The sequence below is a fragment of the Hyperoodon ampullatus genome (assembly GCF_949752795.1).
Source record: "Hyperoodon ampullatus genome assembly, chromosome: 12".
NCBI lineage: Eukaryota > Metazoa > Chordata > Mammalia > Artiodactyla > Ziphiidae > Hyperoodon > Hyperoodon ampullatus.
The window spans coordinates 82,817,340-82,839,566 of NC_136925.1; the positions used below are offsets into that span (position 1 = coordinate 82,817,340).

General features: G+C 41.2%; 1 protein-coding gene across 1 annotated transcript in view; it reads right to left on the reverse strand.

Moving 5' to 3' along the window:
• PRKN (parkin RBR E3 ubiquitin protein ligase) overlaps positions 1–22,227 on the reverse strand; it is a gene marked incomplete at both ends in the record, with an annotated part of 1,053,566 nt that overhangs the window by 190,053 nt on the left and 841,286 nt on the right. Inside the window, one exon of the mRNA XM_079716751.1 lies at positions 8,802–8,951. Within this exon, the coding sequence (XP_079572877.1) occupies positions 8,802–8,951 (150 nt within the window). The remainder of the gene's footprint in view (positions 1–8,801; positions 8,952–22,227) is intronic.

Consider the following 22,227-nt stretch of genomic DNA (forward strand, 5'->3'; position numbering starts at 1 on the left):
CGGTGAGGCTTCTACCACCGATGATAGCAGGCCTGAGAAATCTTGGGGCGGTTAAAAACTAATTAGTGTAACCAGATAGAACAGAACTCCCCATCCTCTAAAGCCCCCAGTGGCCTCTGGGAAGGACAGTGAAGAGAGGGCCGCCATTTGGGCCGCCGGGCAGGGGGCTCCAACCGGCACCCTTTTGTGAGGGTGGCCCCCCCAGGGCAGTTCCAGATGGGTGTGGCCCAGGCTCACATCAGTGTGACCGCTCTTGTCAATGTGCTGCAGCAATTCCTGACCATGTGGAAAACCAGGACAGCAGCAACCAACCATTATGCGAAAGAATATGAAAAACTATATATATATATAACCGAGTCACTTTGCTGTATACCAGGAATTAACATGACATTGTAAATCAACTATACTTCAATAAAAATAAAAATTTAAAAAAATCCCATGATTCCTTTGTCAGGATCACATTGTCCTATGCAGTTAACGTTTTATGAGATTGACATACATTGATACCCACTATGTGAACATATTTTATTTACCATAATATCTGAAAATATTTTATTTACCATAATATCCTTTATTCTATGAAGTTTAAAAAGCTCTCGTGTTCATTTAATAGGAACCATTTGAAAATACGTAACTAACCACACACAGTCATAAATTTTCACCCTATCTTCTCTGTGGATCTTTTTTTTTTTTAATGTGATCTGGTATTTTAAAAAATTTATTTATTTAATTTAATTTATTGTTTTTGGCTGCATTGGGTCTTCGTTGCTGCACACAGGCTTTTCTCTGATTGTGGTGAGCAGGGGCTACTCTTCGTTGTGGTGCGCGGGCTTCTCACTGCGGTGGCTTCTCTTGTTGCGGAGCACGGGCTCTAGGCACACGGGCTTCAGTGGTTGTGGCTCGCGGGCTCTAGAGTGCAGGCTCAGTAGTTGTGGCGTACGGGCTTAGTTGCTCCGCAGCATGTGGGATCCTCCCGGGCCAGGGCCTGAACCCGTGTCCTCTGCATTGGCAGGTGGATTCCCAACCACTGCACCACCAGGGAAGCCCCTTCTCTGTGCATCTTAAATCCATAAAATTATACATCAATAGCAGTTTAAGAATAAAAAAGATTTCACTGTAAAAACATGTAGTCTGAAAAATACCTCTAGGACAAATATGGCATACCTTTTTAAAAATCATGTTTTATTAGTCCTCTACAAAGAGGAAAATGTTGTAGGTCTAATGTTCTGATCCTTGGGTTTCACTAGCTCCTTCCCAAGTGTACTGTGGTAAGCTTGCTACTCAGATAAAGCAAATGATTTGGGTCCCTGAGTCAAGCTGTTCCATGAAACACCTGTCTTATAAGAGGTACCACACAAAAGGCAGTTCTTGCTCAAGAAGGCTGCTTGTGGTATTCTACTTGTTCAGGCAAATGCATGTTTGCATATGGAAAACTTTAAGTCCGACAGAATAAAAGCCCTGTTTAACCGAGCTTACTGTGTGCTTCCAAGCTATTTGGTCACGGATCTTGGCCCGGGCTCTCTGTCCCCGATTCCAACCCTCTTCCTAGCACATAACATTCCTTGAGCCTGTACTATACGAGCATCACTTTGGAGAACGCTGCTCTACATTTTTTTTGTTAAACGTAGGAAATTGCTGCAAAGATTTTTCTTCTTAACTAGAATTGAAGAGGTCAGAGCGCTTATGTGTGAGACACAGGAATGTTTGAGTTTGTGAATGCTCCTCCTTGGGTGATGTCTTATAGCTATTCTCTCTGCCCCATGGAACTTTCTGTGATATCGATGAAAATATGCTCTCTCTGCATGGTTTAGTCCAGTAGCTGGAGGCCACATGTGGCCACTGAATACCCCAAATGTAGCTACTGTGACTGAGAAACCTAATTTTAAATTTTATTTAATTTTAATTTAAATAGCCACTTGTGGCCAGTGGCTACCATATTGAACAGCACAGCCCTATGCTGAGTTGAGGACAGAATCAAAATGAATGCACAGGAGCTATGTTATCTTCAGTAGAAACCTGTTTTCCAAAATGTTCTGAGCTCTCTTGTAGCTGGTAGAGCTGAAGAAGTCTTCTCTATTCAATTTGCCACAAAATTCATTTCCTAACACATTATTCAAAGCGATGGAGCTTATCATTTTGAAAGAGTATAATTATTTCATACTTCCCTTGTTTTAACAAAAAACAGCTAAAGACACATGGAAAGGTCACTGGCTCTGTGTTGGGTTAGAAAATATATATTTCTATTTCAGATTGCCGACTACTTTCTAGGAACAGTTGCCAATTGCTAAATGCTTTCCAGAGGAATGTTATGCAGAACTTGTTTGTACATTTAGGAACAGTTTCTTTAATTAAAATAAATACTCTCCAGAGCTTTCTATCTTTGCACTTCAAGCTGGCTCACAAGCAGGAAGTCTAGCAAGACTTATTTCCACTCTGTAAATGAGCCAGTCTTAGTGTTTAAATTAGATTTTTGGACACTTGTCAAATAAACACGGAATGCATATTTCTGACATTTTCTAACATTCACTTTCTTTTAAAAATACTTTCTGATAAAGAACATCTTGTATATCCAAAAATAATGTGTCAACAAGATTTGATTCCATGCTCAACATGCTACAGAGGCCAGGGGGTTGAGGTAAAAGCAAGGAAGGGTTACAACCTGGAGTTTAATGCTGACAAACCCACGTTTAGACATAATGGAAAATACCTGTCCTTTTTTGGTGTCTCCTTGAAAGCATTACAATATAAGCCACACATACCTGGAGTCTAGAATTTAATCTCTATTCTTCTTTGGAGAAAAGGGAGAACTCTATATAGTTCTCAAAATACTTCACATAATTTAGTTAAATTATGCATTTTTATAAAATTAAAATACTTTTAAAGAATTAGAAAAGTAACCACTCTCTTTTTCTTTTTCTTATTAAATATTGACCATCTGCTGACTTTCTGTTTCTGAGCCCCACATATTGAAATGAAAGGGCTTCCCATCTATTTATTAAGTTTTTAACCCAATAATTAGATCTTTGAGGGAAGGAATAGGTATCTCCATTTGTCTACATCGACTCCTTTCCTATATAAGGGCTAAAAATGAGGCTCAAACTCTCATTTAACTAAAATCTTCAACAATATATTAATGATATCGTTATAAGTATTTTCAACAAAAAATTCTTTGCATGTAGCAGTTCGTACCCCATTCTTGCACAGGTCTAGATCCAGGTTGCATGGAGCCTTAGTAACTTTAGGCTGTACAATTTTTGAGACGCTCTTCAAGGAAAACAATGCAAGAATACCAACTTGGTTAAGAGGGCTTGGAAGGGGTCTGTGGAAGTGAGGAGGCCAAGGCGAACGCTTCCTTAGCTCCTCCATGAATCTGCCTCGGAGCAACGCACGCTACTCATTAAAGGAGGGAGTGACTACCAGATGCCTTAAGAAATTCTATTTAATTTCCTTAACTAATGGTCAGTTTAACGATTTTTTTTTTAAAGATCTCCGGTTTTCATTTAAATGAGTACGAATTTTTTTTCAGTTGTTAAATCTTGTCCCTGAATTTCTAATTTAAAACAGAAAACTTTACTCAATTCCTAGTATTATTTTAAGAAATTATCTCTCAGACATATAACATCCCAAAACAGCACCAAATAAGATAAAGATGTTTTATTTATAGAAAACTCACAAGGTTTGATTGCTATAGCTTTTTGTATTCCCAGGTCAGTGGGTATAATGTATTCCATATTTTGTTGCTGTTTTCCAGTATTAAACATGTCAACATTTTACATCGGTACCATAAAAGTTAGTGAGATAGTTCTGATGAATAGCAATAAGGCCAGAGAAAGAATAATGCATAACACGAATTCCTCAGGAAATCAATTAATATTTTTATGAGCAGTAGTAAAAACATGACCAAGGGTTAGCAGAGAGTAAGGTCAGGCTATTTGATCCCAAAACATATTCTTTGCTGAGTTCTGTTTATCCATGTAAAAATATTCTGTGCTGTGTCAAAACGAAAATCTCAGTGCTCCCAAGACTAAGACATTTCATATATCAGATGTTCTGAATTCTTCATTTGGCTGTGTGGCCTTCAATAGGGCATATAAACTCTATAATTTTTGCAGGATTTTCAGGTTCCTACCTGACTTTTCGTGGATCTCTGAACTTAGTATATTTTGGTGTTCTGAATTATGTACTACGTGTACAAGTAAAACACTGCATATTTTATATTTTTTGAAGCGGTTCTTGTTGAGGCAACGTAAGTAATTCTAATATTGGGGTAAATGATGATTAGTATTTGAAAATAAAAGTCACAGTGTATTCATATTACTTCTACATTGTTAAGATTCATTCATTCATTCACTCAGTCATTCAATGGATGTTGAACTCCATATACATGAATTTACTGAGGACAAGACTATGAAGGCATGAAACAAGTGTAACACTTCAACTTGAACCCTCGGAGGTGGCACTTAAGCTCGAATAATTCTTTATAATGGTAAAAATTTTGCTGCAACCATCACACATCTATCAGGCCTTTCCTAGCTGGACTGATATTATCTTTTTTTTTTTTTTGCGGTCCACGGGCCTCTCAATGTTGTGGCCTCTCCCGTTGAGGAGCACAGGCTCCGGACGTGCAGGCTCTGGACGCGCAGGCTCTGGACGCGCAGGCTCAGCGGCCATGGCTCACGGGCCCAGCCGCTCCGCGGCATGTGGGATCTTCCCGGACCGGGGCACGAACCCGTGTCCCCTGCATCAGCAAGCGGACTCTCAACCACTGCGCCACCAGGGAAGCCCTGATATTATCATTTAAATGGAAGTCCTTAGCTTCCTTTATTAGCTAATGTACGCTGCTCTCTGGGTAACTAGTGATATAGAGGAGCAAAGGATGAGCTAATCTGATTTTCCAGGGAATAACACAGTATGTTTGAATACGCGAGTCATAAATACTAACCTTAGTGCCTACTTTAAAGGAGCCAAAGACAATGAAAATGCTGAAGTTTGTGTCTTCAGATGGAAACTATACACAACAGCAATCATGGATGTATGGGGGACCATCCAGGCATGTAGTGGTGGGCTGACTGATGAGATTAGAACTCTACAGTTTGGAGCTCAGTACACAGGTGTTTCTCAGCTCTAAAACTGTGTGTCCATGGGCACCTCACAATGTACCTGGAAAGCTGAATTTTTAAATTCTGTGAATGACAGGGAATTTGGTTCTCAACCATTTTTAGGCATGAGATCCTTTTTGTAACATCAAGCATTTCTTGGACACCCACATAATAAGAGTTGCCAGTTGAGGACGAATTAAGCATAGGTGGATTCGCAGATACCTTACAATAAACCTGTAAATTACAGCCTGAGAAGCACGTCCAAGACTCTGTGATTCTTCCATAGCTTTGCTATCAGTTACTTTCCTTGAGCACTGTCTAGGGTGAGAGGTTCACTGCTCCCATGGCAGCCTGTTTTGTGGCTGCTGTCCATGGTGCTAGAGCAAACCCTGAGCAGAGGTTCATCTTCCTCTAACTTCTACTTATTGGGCCCTGTTCTGCCTCTGAAACGACATAAACTAACCACGATTTCTTCCACACAACAGCTTTCCATTACCACCCGTAAATCCAGAAAAGACCACCAGCTTATAAGGGTGTACAAATCACAGCAAAACAGCATGTACCAGGACAAGGGACGAGAAAGAAGTACAAAAGTGAAGCCAGGAAATAAGCTTCCAAGTCCATTCTATTAGTGGCCAATTTCTACGCTGTAGCTGGCCCACAAATGTGGCTCCAGGTTTTCCAGCAGTCAGCTTTCAGGGGGAACCCTTAGTAGTTGCATAATTCGCAATGTCCTCCAGGACAGCTTTCCTCAGGACAAGCATAATGAACCTGGAATAGGCACCGTGGTTCCTCACAGAAAAGCCCACTGGGATGTCCTGAACCACACACATCAAGTTCCCTGTACAGTGACCACAATATAAACAAATGGCACCAAATTACTATGTAGGGAAAGCAATTCTTTGAAGGGCTAAAATAGTGAGGCCTAGGTACCTAATTCCCTGCTGTAGATCTGGCTTGATTCAGGGGTATATTTCAGAATATTTGGAAGAGAGGATCAAACAAGTGTCCTGTAGTTAATTTTCCATGAATATTAGGTCTTTCAGGTGAGCTTTTGATAAATACTGATTAAGCTTTTGATTAAATATTAAATAAGTATATACATAATGCCAGGCACTGTTCTAAGCATTTTATATCCATTAGCTCCTTTAATATTCATAATGGTCTCATACAGGGTCATTATAAGACAGCGTATTTTAGAGGTGAGGAGACTGAGGCACAGAAAGAGTAAGACCACTGGTAGTAGATGGAGCCAGTATTTGGATCTAAGTCATGCAACCCAATCTCCTTTTTAACCACTACAAGAATCCCAAAGGCATGTAAGTTGGGTTAACATCCTTTTGTGAAAGTTGAGGATTTGAAGAAAAAGAGCAATGATGAGGTCAATTTATGTCTTTTGAGAAGGCAAAGCAATGGGAATTTGTATCAGTCTGAAAAAGCTTATGGGGATTGGGGCATAAAAGGCAGGGAGGGAAAAGGAAGCACCAAGTTAAATGCATAGTTTAGAAAATCATTTCTCTTTGTTCTTTATTCAACTTCTTCAAATTACAAACAGTGGTGGTTCAAAATATGTCCATGTGTTCCTTGATACCCTTTCCTTTAAGATGGAGCCTAATTTCCTTCCCTTTGAGGGGCGTGCTGGATCTAGTACTCAGTGCTGACGAATGGAATACAGCAGAAGTGGTGGCGTACACACTTGGAGAGCAGGTCACTGTGGCTTTATCTTTGCTCTGTCTGTTGGATCAGCTGCTCCAGGTAAGTTAACTACCACTCTGAGGACAAAGTAGCCTAAGAAGAGAGCCTGTGGTGAGGGCCACTAGCCAGTGAGGAACTGAGGTATTTTTGGCCAAGAGTCACGTGGTCAAGCCATCTTGGAAGTGGATCTTCCAGCCCCAGTCAAGCCTTGGGTTAACTACAGCCAAGCTTGACTCCAACCTCATGGGACTCTCAGCCAGAACCACCCAGCTAAGCTACTCAGGGATTCCTGACCCTCAGAATCTGTGAGATAAAAATGTTTATTAATTAAAAGGTTCAAATTTGGGCTTATTTGTTATGCAGCAATAGATAAGTAATATATGAAACAACAAGCATCCCCTACCACCCTCGCAGTAACAAAACAGAATAAATAAAAATAAAACACATTGCCTAGAACTTCCAAAGAAACATCCTGAAGATAGCCATTCTCCTTGAGGTAAGGATTGCCCCCAAACTCTCTTAACCCAAAGATCTTAAAGCAATTCAATTTACTTCCAAGGTAATTTTCCATGATTTGGAGCTCAAATATGTGTGTTACTTATAATGTCACATTGTGTAAAAAAGGGAAGAGAAAGATGTTCAAATCTTAAATTACATAAACCTTCAAAATTCTTAGAGCAAGATGAACAACTGAATGCAGAAGATGGGCCAAAGGGAGCCCCAGCTTTAGAGAATGTAACAACAGGAGCAGGTAGCAGGTAGAAGCATATAATTGAGCCATTAGTTAAAAGCCACTGTAACTCATTTTAAAAGAAAACATTTGCTAGAAATTCTGATCCCAGAATTTGGCAGCTTGCTGAGGCCACGTGCAATCGGCGCAGATTATACAGTAAATGATGATGACTAAAGCTGGGAAGTGGAGTTTGATTTCCATAATTTCTAAGGCTAGTAGACATGACTTGAGTTTTTATCCTAATGCAATCACCATTATTAATCCAGAGGTATTTCCTTCTGCTTAGGCATCATGGTATCTCTTTATTTCTCACCTTCCACTTACTCTGCTTTATCACTCAGGCCAGGGCTTGTTAAGCTACACTCCATGACCGATACGGAGCTTTACCAAGGGTGACAGATGCCAGTTTAAGCACAGGTAAATCACAATGCTCAGCCAAAAATTAGGCTTGGGTAAACCTCTCTGCCGTCCATACCCCTCCGTCCACAAAACTCGTCATGAAGTTGCAATTTTAAAAGAAATGCTTTCCCATCACAATTCAATAACCTTTTTATAAGCACATACACTTCTTTTTCTGGCCTGCATGAAATTTAATATCAGGATTATTATCCATTTGTCATTTCAACCTATAATTTAGTCAGCCTACTTGCATTTGATTTATGCTTCCCTCACCCCTTCACCGTCAGCTCGCAGTCATAGATCCATTCAAGAAGCTGTCTAGGTCATATTGGTTTGACCTCTTAGAACAAACATTTTCCAGGTTTCTTATTCTGCTTCCCTAAGAGGCACCATTAAGTTTTGCTCGTCTCGATTTAAAATGATTTTTACGACAATAACATCTCAAGTTTTCCATATTAATCTTCATTTTATTTCTTGAACTACTTAGGCAAACAATGTTACTAAGACATCACGCTAAGATGAGGAATTCTCTTTCTCCTCCACTCCTGTCTACTTAATGCTTGAATTAAGAAATCACAGATTTTTGCTCTGAATTAGCTGAGCACTGGAAGAAAAGTTTAAAAGGCTGACCAAGTAATTCACGTCTTAGAGTAAACACCTGGATAGCAATTAAAGCAGAAGATCTTACCTCCCCTTCAGTATATATATATCTATATGTATATATATACGGTATCCTGTTAAGAATTTAAAAATCTATTTTCTTATATATCAAAGATGTCTGAGTCCAAACGGAAAATGAAAATAAAGCAATCCTAGCCAATTTGCCAAAGCAAACAAATACACGGTCAAGAGCCAGGAGTGTGGCTGGTACTCACCCCGCAGCCCAGGCCGCTGCCCGCTTCGCAGGTGACCTTCCTCTGGCTGGGCTCAGGAAGCAGTCCTGCTCCGCAGCCTGGGCTGGGGCACAGCACGCCCCCCATCTGCAGCACGCACTCTTCGGCACCATACTGCTGGTACCGGTTGTACTGTAAAGAGAAAATGAGTTTTTCAAAGTGATAATACAGACACCAAGATGTGCTGTTTTACCGAAATGTTAATAGTTGGTGGTTCGGGGGTTTTCCTGTTAGTCTGTTTCTGTAAAAACGGGGGTGGTGGGTAAGGTGTGGTACAAACTAGAGAAAGTCTCCCGGTCCCAGCTGACAAAACAGATAAGTGAGGCCCGAATTTCTAGAAATTTACCCTCAAAAAATAGATTTTTCCAAGATTGATTTTTTAAAATACTACTACCAATTGCATTTAGTAGACTCTTTCATACAACTTTTAGAGAACATATCTATACTTTAAGTTATGGACATTCACAACGCATCACTATCAATCTCATCAAAGAGTATATTTTCATGCCTCTCTTCAAGAGTCTATCGAATTTTTAAAACCGTTTTGAAAATAGGTCCCAGTGTTCCACCCCTGGTAATTGTTAGCAGCCCACACAGTATCAATGAGCATATTCAGCTTGACGAAGAAAGACTACTGTTTTTCTGTTTAAGAATAAAATTTTCCTTTCATCTTTATTCTTATTATTTTTTGTACACGGGCCTCTCACCGCTGTGGCCTCCCCCGTTGCGGAGCACAGGCTCCGGAGCGCAGGCTCAGTGGCCATGGCTCACGGGCCCAGCCGCTCCATGGCATGTGGGATCTTCCCGGACCGGGGCACAAACTCACGTCCCCTGAATCAGCAGGCGGACTCTCAACCACTGCGCCATCAGGGAAGCCCTATACTTATTCTTAAAGCATGATTTCTTTTATCCCTGACTTCATTCCTCTGTGCCGTTGCTTGGCTCAATTCCCTTTAACTGTTTCCCCAGCTTGCAGAATAAACCTCAAATTGCACGTCACACTTTCCAAAGTCTTCCTTGTCGCAGCCCTAAGTTATTGTTCTCCTTGCATTATTTGATCATATTCTCTTCTAAACTCAGATCAACTCAAATGGATCTGACAATTAATTAATTCAAGCAACATTTACTGAGCGCCTACTATGTGCCAGACACTACTGTGGGTGTTGGGAATACAGCCCTAAACAAAACAGACATCTCTGCTCTCATCCATAAGACTAGAACAGTAAATACTGAAAGGTTAAACTGTATAGTATTTCAGATGGTGACAAGAGGGGAGGAGAATAAAAAACTAAGAAGAGACAGATCCTGGGGAAGACGGGAATTACAATTTTAAAGAGGTGATCAGGGAATAGGGAATGCCTTATGAGGAAGGTGCATTTAAGCCAACATCTGAAGGAGATTAGAAAAGCAAGCCATGCGCCACTTGGGGGAATGAGCTTTCCTGGCTGAATACGGAGCATTATAAAGGTCCAGAGGCTGCATGGGCTTGGTTTGTTTGAGGTCCTGCGAAGAGGCCAGTGTGTCCGAGGTAAAGTGAATGGGCGTGTGTGTGTGTGTGTGGGTGGGTGGGTAATAGTAGATGAAGTCAGAGAGTTAATGGGGATCCAGGATGTACAGATCCCTGAAGGCCTTTATAAGAACTCTGGCTGTTATTCTGAGAGACTTGGGAACCACTGGGGACTTTCGAGCTGTGGATGACACAATATGACTAATCTCTTTAAGATAGCCATCTGGCTGATATGTTCAGAATAGACTCGTGGGGACAAGGATGGAAGCAGGAAGCAGAGAAGCGGGTCGGAGGTTATTTCAGCAAGGTCCATGGAGAGATGGTGGTGGCTTGAATCAGGAAAGCAGTGATTGAGGTAGGGATGGAGCAGTGGTTGAGTTCTGGATATATTTTGAAGGTAGAAATAGCAAATTTTTTTAGGCAGGTTGGATACATGGTGTGAGAGGAAAGGAAATCAAGCAGGAAGTAATGTTTTTCTCCGAGAAGACAGAGGGCAGGAGAGACTATTACTGAGATGGGGAGACTTGGAAGAAGAAAGGTGTGTGTGTATTCGTGTGTGCCTATGTGTGTGTGTGTCTGTGTGTTTAGGGAGTTGAGAAAAGGAATCATTATTTCTATTGTGCTCATATTCATTTTGAAAACCTCCTACACAACTAAGCCAAAATGTTTAGTGGCTAGTTGAATGTATGGCTTTGGAATTTAGGAGAAAGTTGCGGGTTGTAGACACCGATTTTGAAGTCATAGGTGCACGTAGAGCTGGAAAGGAAAGGGTTATTAGCATCAGGCCTACTATCCTTTTTCTCATATTTCTGACCCCGGCAAAAAAGAAAGATGCGTTGGTCAAATCCCCTTGTAAATATGCTAATGGTACTTATATACAATGGCATTTACTAGAAAAGAGTTCTTATCTATGGAATGCATTTAGCAGGAAACACTTGGTCTAAGTTTGTTTACAGTAAACTAGAATATATGAATTTATGAGGTAAGGCTCTCTGAAAATGTCATAAGCTATGCAATTATTAAGGGATAATGAAGACATTTCATCAAGTGAAGAATGATGAGACAGTTTATATAACTGAGAGACTTCATGTTAGTGGTCATTCCATGAACTTCCCAGAGACCCTCATGTATTGACTCTTGCCTGGAGTACATCCCAATATGCTGAGAAAGGACATGCATAGCTGTGTTAAATGAGGTGGGGTTTCCCTGTATTTTGTCTGTGTCTCATCATTACCAGCATCCTGGAAGTTATTAGTAAAGATTGACACTGGGTTACATCTACGATTCTTTTTTTTTTTTTTTTTTTTTTGCGGTACGTGGGCCTCTCACTGTTGTGGCCTCTCCCGTTGCGGAGCACAGGCTCCAGACGCGCAGGCTCTGCGGCCATGGCTCACAGGCCCAGCCGCTCCGCGGCATGTGGGATCTTCCCGGACTGGGGCATGAACCCGTGTCCCCTGCATTGGCAGGCGGACTCTCAACCACTGCCCCACCAGGGAAACCCACATCTACGATTCTTGTAAGTCTGATTTGACAATACGACCCTATGTTATCTCAACAGTCATGAAACTGGATGCAATTACCTAACCTTTGTGGGGATGCTGAGAAGCAGCCAGCAAAGGAGACTGAGAAGAAGCAGCCTACGAGGCAGGTGGAAAATGAGAAGGATGTAGGTGTCCTGGAAGGCAAGGGAACACAGTATTTCAAGGAGGGTGTATGTGTCATGATAAATCGTGTCAAAGGCTGCAGATAAGACAATTACTGAACACTGGCTGTTGTTAGAAATGGAGATGCCATTGCGATCTCAACAGGGGCCATTTCAGTGGAGTCATGGAGCCAGAGGCCTTATGGGAGTGGAGTCAAGAGAGAACTGGAGGAGACAAGTTCCAGGAGGTGAGGGTGGACACTTTTTTCTAGGAGTTTGACTGAAAGGGGCAGCAGAGACAGGGGGACAGCAGCTGGGAGGGCTGTGGGACTGTAAAGGGATTTTTGAAAATGGAGAAATAACAGGATGTTAGTAGGCTGAAGGGAATGAGTGAGAAGTGGGCAGCAACTGATGACGCTGTGAGTAGGTGAGGGAATGGGATCTACAGGATGAGTAGAGGGTGAGGCCTTAGACAGGATGAGGGCAGAGTGCTGGGGCCCGGGTGCGGACAAAGGAGGTTCTGGAAATTTGAGATGAGCAGAAAAGGTATGAATGATAAAGGGGAGGGAATGTTTGGAGTCAGGATTGTTGCTGGGCAGCAGTAACAGCCCATTTGAACAGCGATTATGAATTTAGAGGAAGCTCGTTAGTAGAGTTGCCTGCTTTTCTGCACCAACACTCAGCACGTGCAGAGCAGACAGGAAGTTGGTTTTAAGTCAGGTGGGGTTTGGTCAGACTTGTATGAAGACTCAAGCCATTCCTCCACCATTCCCACCCCTGTGGGGCTTTGGCACACAGCATCCCCTCATATCACTGTGAATGATTCCAGTAAATATTTATTGAACCCCTCTGCTCAGCTCTGTACCACTGGACTGTTTAACCTTCTGTTTTGTCCTATCCAAAATGGGTGCAAAGTTTCAGTTTCGCAAGATGGATCCATTCTTGGGATCTCAGGTACAGCCTGGGGAACACAGCTAATAATTCTATATTGTAGACTTAAATTTGCTAAGAGGGTGGGTATTTCAGAACTACAGAGTTTTACTTAATATTTTCTGTTTTACATCTGTGTTGCCCTTTTTCTACACTGGTTCTCAAGAACGCAGAGAATAACAGAATCACAATGTTCCATAATAGCTCCCTTGCTTTAGCTCACACTGTACACACCACGATTTTAGAATAACAATAGTATCCCCATGAATGTGATTTTACTAAAAACCTCAAGTATAGTTTCATGTGCTCCACCCATTCTCCTGCCAAATTTTTCCAATAATCCTGTATCTAAATTGTTGACACATAGGGCCATTTCATACTATGCTTTCTTTCTCCTAATTCTCATGTAATCTTAATGCTACACACACACACACACACACACACACACACACACACACACACACTTAATATGCATCAACAGTCCTTACGTTAATGTCTGATCAGCAATTTTGGTTGTTTGAAGCTTGTTCTCTAGTATAAATTTCTCAGGAAGATCTCATTGGAAAAATATTCACTGAATTCTTGCTCAGTGACAGTTTATTTGGGGCCTTGATTCTTGAAAATGAGTTTGGCTGGATATAAAGTCCTGGGTTCATATTTTTTCCCCCTCAAGTATCTTAATGTCTTACTCTATGTTCTGATATAAAGTGTTATGGGCAAGCCTATGACAATCTGATTTTATTTTTTTCCTTTATAAGTGAATTGATCTTTTTGCTCAGATGCCCAAAGGATTTCTTTTTCTTTTTCTTTAGAATCTAGTAAGTTTATTAGAATATGTCTTGGTGATGGTCATTTTCTGATCAATATTCATATGCATGCTATGTCAGGAAAGTTGTACTGAATTTAATTTTTTAGTATTTGTTCCAGTCTCTTGCTTTGATGTTTTTCTTATGGGCTTTCTAGTGTACATATATTGGATTTTCTTTACCTGATTTCTAAATCGGTCAACTTCTCCTGCTGATTTAGAAGTTGGGTAAAGTTAGTTTATCTTACTTTATTTTCATTTTTTAGAATTTTCTTTCTTTTCACTGTCTATTTCTTTTAAGACTATGTCCGTTGTTATTTATTTGTACTTGTGAAATTTCTTAATAACTTAGTTCCCTTTGGAATAGTTATTTTAGTTTTCACCCAATTTGTGGGCATGACCGGCTGACACACTCTCACTGTCTCTCAGGACAATATTCTGCTCTTCACTCTGCATCTCCTCTTAAAAACTTTGTGTGGGATTTGACCTTGTTTCTTTTCTGTTGGGATTTTACTTTGTTCCTTTCTGTCGCTCACCTTTACATGATATTAGTTCTGAAATTTTAGGAGGAAGAAGGATGCAGAATAGCTCTTAATGGCTCTACAGTTTCCTATTTGGTTTTTTGGGCAGTGTTAAAAAATATGAGGGCTCAGTTTCTGTGATCTCCCAACTCTGTTACCCCATTTTCAACCGGACTTTCTCTTTCCCTTTACTCAGTGAGGGGCTTTGTCCTGGCAGAGGTCTTTGACTGGTCACTGGTTTTGTGAGTCATGGGACCTACGTGCTCCAGCCCCTCAGGCCTTCCTGTAGACCCTCTGCACTGCCCGCTTTCCTTCACGTATTTGTATTCCTGAATTCAGCAGAGTATCTTGTCCATGGTTGGTACACAATAAATAGTTGTAGAATGAATTAACAAAATTTAACTCCATTCTTAAAGAATTCTAATAAAATAATCAATGACAATGGGAATTAATAACAGAGTGGTATAGGATGATTTTTACCTACATAAATTATTTTCTAGTTTAAATAAATTGATCTTAAGTCATTAGCTATTTACTGATTTGATGACAGATCACCTATCTATTTAATTTAGTTAAGCAATTTTATTACTACGATAATATTTTTTCTAGGAAGAAGTTAACCTATTACCTATGGACAAAGTGCACTAACACTATAGAAATTCTTGCTGACTACATGTGTTACAGTCTCAAATTCTGACAGAACATGTAAACTATGTTCCTTTTTCCATTCATTAACTAGGGAATTTATAAGAAATAACTTTATTATATTCAATCTATATTACAATTCCTTTTCTAAAGGAAGACAAATATTTTAGCTTACATGTCTGGTAATTTCTGATTAAAAAGTACACACAACATCTGAATCAAAACCTACAATTACTGAATGCATTACTTTTTTTTAACGTTGTGAAATGTATAAGAAAAACATTTGACCTAGACCAAGAATGTTCTAGTATTCATAGAAAGTTTAACACCCTAAGGAAACAATTTAGACATGTAATTACATATATGTGATTAGCAGAGATCCTTATGTGGTTTTCTTTAAGATAAGACCCACAGTTTCATAGATTCCTTTCAACCACTTCCTGGCACAGAGTTGAGAGTGCACTGGAAGAAACATACTATATACCTATTGGAGTTGTGACAAGTTAGCATGAAGTAGGGCAGAATGTCTGTACTCATCTGAGTGAAAAATACACACAATAGTGGTAAAGTGATAAATGGACTGCAAATGGTGGAAAGGAACAATGACTGATCCTTTGACACTACTTGTGTTATTTCCTAGGGCTTTTTTACTTATCACTGTTGAATAGCATTTATAAATAGAACTAACTTGGAGGAATGTGATTAATTTGTAACGTGAACTAGGTCTGTATGGAGTCCATTCTCAGGTGAGCTCAAAAGCAGTAAATTCTTTAAAAATCACTTAGGCATTGTTTGTCTTTGGAATCACAGTGAGTGTCTATGTGTGTGCTTGTGTACGTGTAGATAGGTATATTAATACTTACTTGCCAACTTATGCTGTTTAAGCTGTTAATAAAACTAGTTTGCAAATTTCTAGATATACTTCCATAAAATGGATACTCCACAGACAGATAACTAAGATAATTTAGTGAAGACAGGATATTTGCAAAAATTTTTTAAATAAATGTTAATATTAACAAAGCATACTGTTCCGCACCTAAGGAAAAAATAAAAAGTTCCTCCTACATTTTGTCAGATTATAGTGAAAATACATTCTGTTAGATGACTTATCTAGGTAAAATCTCAACTCATTGGTATGGTTTATATTTTATTTATTTGGGGAATAAATTATTCAGTTTTTACGTGTATGCTCATGGATTCTCCTAAGAACAGGAAATATTCATTTTAAAGTATAAAATTCACAGGAGTTTCAATAAACTCATATTTTAAGAATCTAAAAATGAGTCAGGAGAGAGCATAATCAAATAGAGGTTGCACTTTGGTGGTCTGTTGCTAGTTGGAAGAGCTGGGTTGGGTAGAATAATGTTCTATTATGAAGCCAGGGTCCCAGGTCCCATGGAGGCCAGTTGGCTTCCCCTTCCTTGCTGGCCAGTGTCTCTATGCTAAGTGCAAGTGGTGACCCGCGGGGTCAGGCTGGGGAGGAACTGGGCCCAAATACCCCACACTGCTGGAAAACCACTCAAAAGGCCTGTCCTATGTAGGAGGGCACAAACGGCTCATCATGATGTTTAATTCGCATACTTTCCTAAGAAAAGACAGCAAGAAGGAAGCTAAATTTTAAAACTGCAAGAAATTTGAAGCACAGGGATACTTAGGTAAAACTAAAATCTGGGAAAACAGGCAAATGTTCTGTCGAAATGAGTTGGAGCTTGTCAGCAATCCATGGCAGACTTTCAAATCCTCTGAGCAGGGAAGGGGGCTGTTTTTGTTCTGCCATGGAATTTTCCAGAGTATCCTTTTGGGGGCACTCAGGTACAGCTACAAAAGCAACCCCTACACAGGCTGTTCTTGCTTTTCCCCCACTAAATTCTGGCTTCTGTGAAATCTTAGCCACAAGCACCGGGGGATTCCCTCCCAGGACCTGTCTCCTGCTCTCCCCCTGGAGGAGAGAAATCCCCATCAGAGATACCATTCACTGAATTACCACTCTGTGCCAAGGAGTGTGCCCACACTTTGCCTATGCATTTCACTCTCCGTCTATCCTGGAAGTGACAGGTGAGGTCACTGAGTCACAAAGACATTCAGTCCTTCACTGTGTTTCACACGGGCAGGGACTCAGGGCTGTGGCTCTAAAAGACCACCCTTTCCCCGATACCAAGCTGCCTCCACTTTCTTTCTTTTTTTTCCCTTTTATTAAAAAAATTCAGCTCACTATTCCTTCGTTATCATTTAGAAACTAATGAAAAATGGTTTATTACAGCACTTCTTCTTTGGCTAAAAAAAGTCTAAAATAACTTTTTAGAGGAACATGAATTTATGATTAATCCATTTCCCAGTGCTAAGTAGAGAATGCCCTATTTTCTATATGAATTAGAATTAAAAAAAACACTCCTTAAATTCTCAGTAATCTTAATCTTATTTTTCTTCATGTGCAAGTAGTTAGCCCCGGGGAGCTGGTGACAGCCCCTGTGGAGGTGCTTGTCACACTGCTGTTTGTATTCTCAGTTTTGTTGCTAATAATGTACTTTTCATCTCTGGACATCTGTCATTGACTGATGAAGTAAACTGGCTAGAGAAAGGCCTGGACCTTTTTCATCGCCTAGAAAAAAACATCATTAGGATGGCTGAAATTAAATGCGAGGACAAAACAGATCAAACAACACCTGAAATCTAATTAGAGCAACAGACTGTATCCTGGATTGCAATTTACAAGGTTTTTCTTTTTCAGATGTTTCAGACGACACGATGCCAAAAAAGATCTCAACTTCTAGGGCTTCCCTGGTGGCACAGTGGTTGAGAGTCCGCCTGCCGATGCAGGGGACACGGGTTCGTGCCCCGGACCGGGAAGATCCCACGTGCCGCAGAGCGGCTGGGCCCATGAGCCATGGCAGCTGAGCCTGCGTGTCCGGAGCCTGTGCTCCGCAACGGGAGAGGCCACAACAGTGAGAGGCCCACGTACCGCAAAAAAAAAAAAAAAAAAAAAAAAGGATCTCAACTTCTAGTAGCCGTGGAATCTTCTGGAAAGAAAGTCAAAACCGATTGGCTTGTTTGTCCCTTCTCCATGCTGTGGGCCATGCAGTGCCCCACAGGAAGGGTGAGGCTGTGAAAGTAGATACTTGCAAACCGTTTTCCTTGAAGGAGTTTCTACTGAGGGCCTGACTTCAGAGACTTCTGGAACCTTTGCAAACGGGTCTGCTAAGCACACCTCCTGATGGGGCACTCGGCAGAGGGCAAGGCTGTCTGTGGGCACAAATTATTTTACCCTTTACTATAGTCCCTGAGAAGTGGTTTTGAGCAGTGCTGTTAGTCTCCAAATCCAAGAGCCTCACCCTCAGAGAAATGGAACTTCCCTGAAAGGGTGTGGTTTTGCCACCTGCACCCTCCTTCTCCCTGTCTCTTCCTGGCCTTTGCTTCTCTAACACGGGATGTTCACATCTCTCCCTTTTGGCCATCCTCCAGTCTGGAGGCAACTATACTGGTTTCAAGGTGATTATGAGGCCAGTGGACGGGGAAGAGTGACATATCATCATCTGGAAGTTCTGTGTAAGGCTCAGTTTGAGGCAGTGAAACGGGTTAACTCCACTGCACATTTAATGAACTGATGTGAACTTTGATGACCCAAATAATTTAAAAAATGATCTCCTCGATTATATTACATGGATGTACATTTATAACTATCTTTCCTTGGTGTCAGCAAGCCTATGATACCAAGGAAACTTTCTGAAGTGAAGGCCAAGTAAGTTGCCTTAATGCCCAAGAGACACACCTGAGATGATAATAGCCAGGTGAGATGGCAACAGCCAGGTGGCCTGGTTGTGTACCTGAACCCTCCAAAGGTCATCAGAATTCATTCCATCATGCCTCACTTCATTATTGACTTCTGAGACTTAGGCATCCCCTACTATTCTCATTCCCATAAAGGTCTCGATATGCTCCAACATGAGCCTCCCTTCTCCCCTAAGCCCTTTCTCTTTGTCCCCTGGAATTCCTGCTCCACAATGAACAAGCTCTCCCATATAATCAGGCTTTTCAAAGGTTTCTCTCTCCTACCCGATTTAACTGAAACGGGTCCATCTCTTTGCAACCGTCTGAAGTGAAGGCTGCTTTATGTTTCAGGTGTACACACCTGAAGGCCAGAGTTGGAACCGGGTGTCTCCTAGCCTCTCACTGATGTCCCTAAACCCTTGCTCCCCTCTCTCTTGTAAAACCCCACCCCACTGCTCCTCTGAAACTTATGCCATCTGGCTATGTGCCCCTGTCCTCTCCCCACTGCCACCACCTGCAATGGACATGGGTGGATAAGCCCCTCATTCCTGGGACTTCAGCTCCTAGTTCATGATTTTTATCTCTGCCCCTATTCTTCTCATCATTCTAGGGATTGAACTGTCCATCCGTCAACCTCTTCTTTCAGTTCCTTTACCTTCTCATCTCTGGGGACCTTTTCAAAAAAATTCTTCTACTGTTAACAATTCATTCCTGGGCCTTGTCATCATGAGAAATTGTACCACCTCTGAAATCCAAATTCCAAATATGTCTCTTTCCAACCATCATCTCCTGTCTTTCCTTTCCTGGTGCTCTTACTGAAGTATGGACATTGCTTAAATTCTTCAACTTCATTGAGAATTCTCATGAACTGACCTAATACTTTCTCCCTGGCCACTGCTTGCTTTCTCTTAAAGTACTCATCACAGACTTCAAATGAGCATTTACAACTTCTTCACGATTGTATTATGTTTCTCTACTAGCAGGTTTTCTCTTCTTTCTTCCCATACTGCTCATATCCCACCACTTTCCTCTGTGGACATCTTACTTCATACTTCACTAAGAAGACAGAAGTCACGAATGAGGTATTCATTTATTGGGCAAATATTTACTAAGCATCTTTTTTTTTTTTTTTTTTGCAGTACGTGGGTCTCTCACTGCTATGGCCTCTCCCACTGCGGAGCACAGGCTCCAGACATGCAGGCCCAGCGGCCATGGCTCACAGGCCTAGCTGCTCCGTGGCATGTGGGATCTTCCTGGACCGGGGCACGAACCCATGTCCCCTGCATCGGCAGGCAGACTCTCAACCACTGCGCCACCAGGGAAGTCCTAAGCATCTTTTTTTTTTTAATTTATTTTATTTATTTATTTTATACAGCAGGTTCTTATTAATCTATTTTATACATATTAGTATATACATGTCAATCCCAATCTCCCAGTTCATCCCACCCTGCTCCCCGCTTCCCCCCTAGTGTCCATATGTTTGTTCTCTACATCTGTGTCTCTATTTCTGCTTTGCAAACCAGTTCATCTGTACCATTTTTCTAGATTCCACATATATGTGTTAATATATGATATTTGTTTTTCTCTTTCTGACTTACTTCACTCTGTATGACAGTCTCTAGGTCCATCCATGTCTCTACAAATGACCCAATTTCATTCCTTTTTATGGCTGAGTAATATTCCATTACATACATGTACCATATCTTCTTTATCCATTCATCTGTTGATGGGCATTTAGGTTGCTTCCATGACCTGGCTATTGTAAATACTGCTGCAATGACCAAAGGGGTGCATGTGTCTTTTTGAATTATGGTTTTCTCTGGGTATATGCCCAGTAGTGGGATTGCTGGGTCATATGGTAGTTCTATTTTTAGTTTTTTAAGGAACCTCCATACTGTTCTCCATACTGGCTGTATCAATTTACATTCCCACCAACAGACTAAGCATTTTCTAAGTGTCAAGCAATCTATGTGGAGAAGATGCAGCAGTGAAAAATGTGTCTGCCTTAATGGAGCCATTAGATGCCAACTTTCCCCTCCACATCACTACACCTGCCAACATACCTGCACCCACACTCACCTGCTCCATCCTGTCTTCTTACAACAAAGAAAGTGGCTTTCTCCCTGTTAAGGGTCAATTACTCTCTCTGGGCTGTGGATCCAAAACAAACCCTTCTCACCTTCTAAAGTACTTCCCTTCTTTAGCTAGCTCATCTATCTCTTGAATCATCAAACAATCCATCTCTACTGGATCATTTCAATGAACATAAAGCAAGTTCTAGCCTCCTCAGTCTGTAAAGCACCCTCCTGCTATTGCTGCATTTCCTTTTTCCTTTTCATAACAAAACTTCTAGAAGAAATTGACTCCGCTTCTGCTGACTCTTCATCCCATAAAAATCTGCCTCTTGCCTCCAACTCTCCACCAAAACTGCTCGTTCCGGTCACCCATGATTTCCATGTTGCCGTATGCAAAGGACAATTGGCTGACCTCATCTTATTCAGCTTTTCATTAGCATTCATGTAAGCAGCCACTTCCTCCTCTGGGAAACCCTTTCTTGGCTCCATCATGACACATCTCTGGATTTTCTTCTACTTTAACTTGAGGCTCCTTCTTGGTCTCCTTTGCTGACTGCCACCCTTTTACCAAGTTTCCAAATGCTGGTGCTCCTTAGGGTTCATCCGTGGTCCCTCCTCTCTTACCTACTTTTGGCAACCGCCATGGATTTAAAATACCACCTACACTTCAGCAACTCCAAATTTATCTGTCTCTGACCCCTGACCTCCCTCTCCTCTGAGCTCCAACTCACACATCCAAATCCCTACCTGTCTCCTTCTCAGTGCTTCAGTCCTATCAAAGATATTCAGAATTGAACCATGATTCCAAGCTTTCGTCTTCACCTTCCTACCATCAAACCCATCTCAGTAAACAGAGCTGTAGGATTCCTTCATTTCCCTGACTCATAGCTAATCAATCACCACGACCTTTAATTCTACCTCTGAAGAGTCACTTCTTTCTGTTTCCTCTGCCAATCATTTTCATCCAGACCATGTCCATATTGCAACAAGACTGACATTCTTAGAATGTAATTTGGATAATGCCAGCCCCCTGCTTAAACTTTTAAGGATTCCCCATTGAATTTAGAATAAAATCCAAACTCTTGACCATGGCCCACATGGTGTAGATGGTTTTTATTGTTCATCACGGTCCCTCTTGCTCATTGTTTTCCAGCCACATTAATTTTATTTAGTGGCTTGAACCAAGCAAGCTCTTCACCTCCTCTGGGGCTACTGAACATGTGCTTTACTCTGCTTGGAAGGCTCTTCTCCCCTAAAGCCCCGTGATCCTAGCTCACTCCACAGTGGGTGTCCTCTCGACTTTCATGTTTCAGAGGTCCTGACTCCTTATCCAAAATAGGTTACATTTTAGCATTTATCATGATTTGTACCTGTGACTTCCTTGTTTACCGTTTTACCCAACACTAGCACAATAACAGTACAAAAGGTATTCAGAAATGTTTGTTGAATAAATGAAGGCTATTTCCTTAAAATTCTGGTGATTAAAGCCAAAGAGGAGGAAGCTGGTAAAAGGGGAAG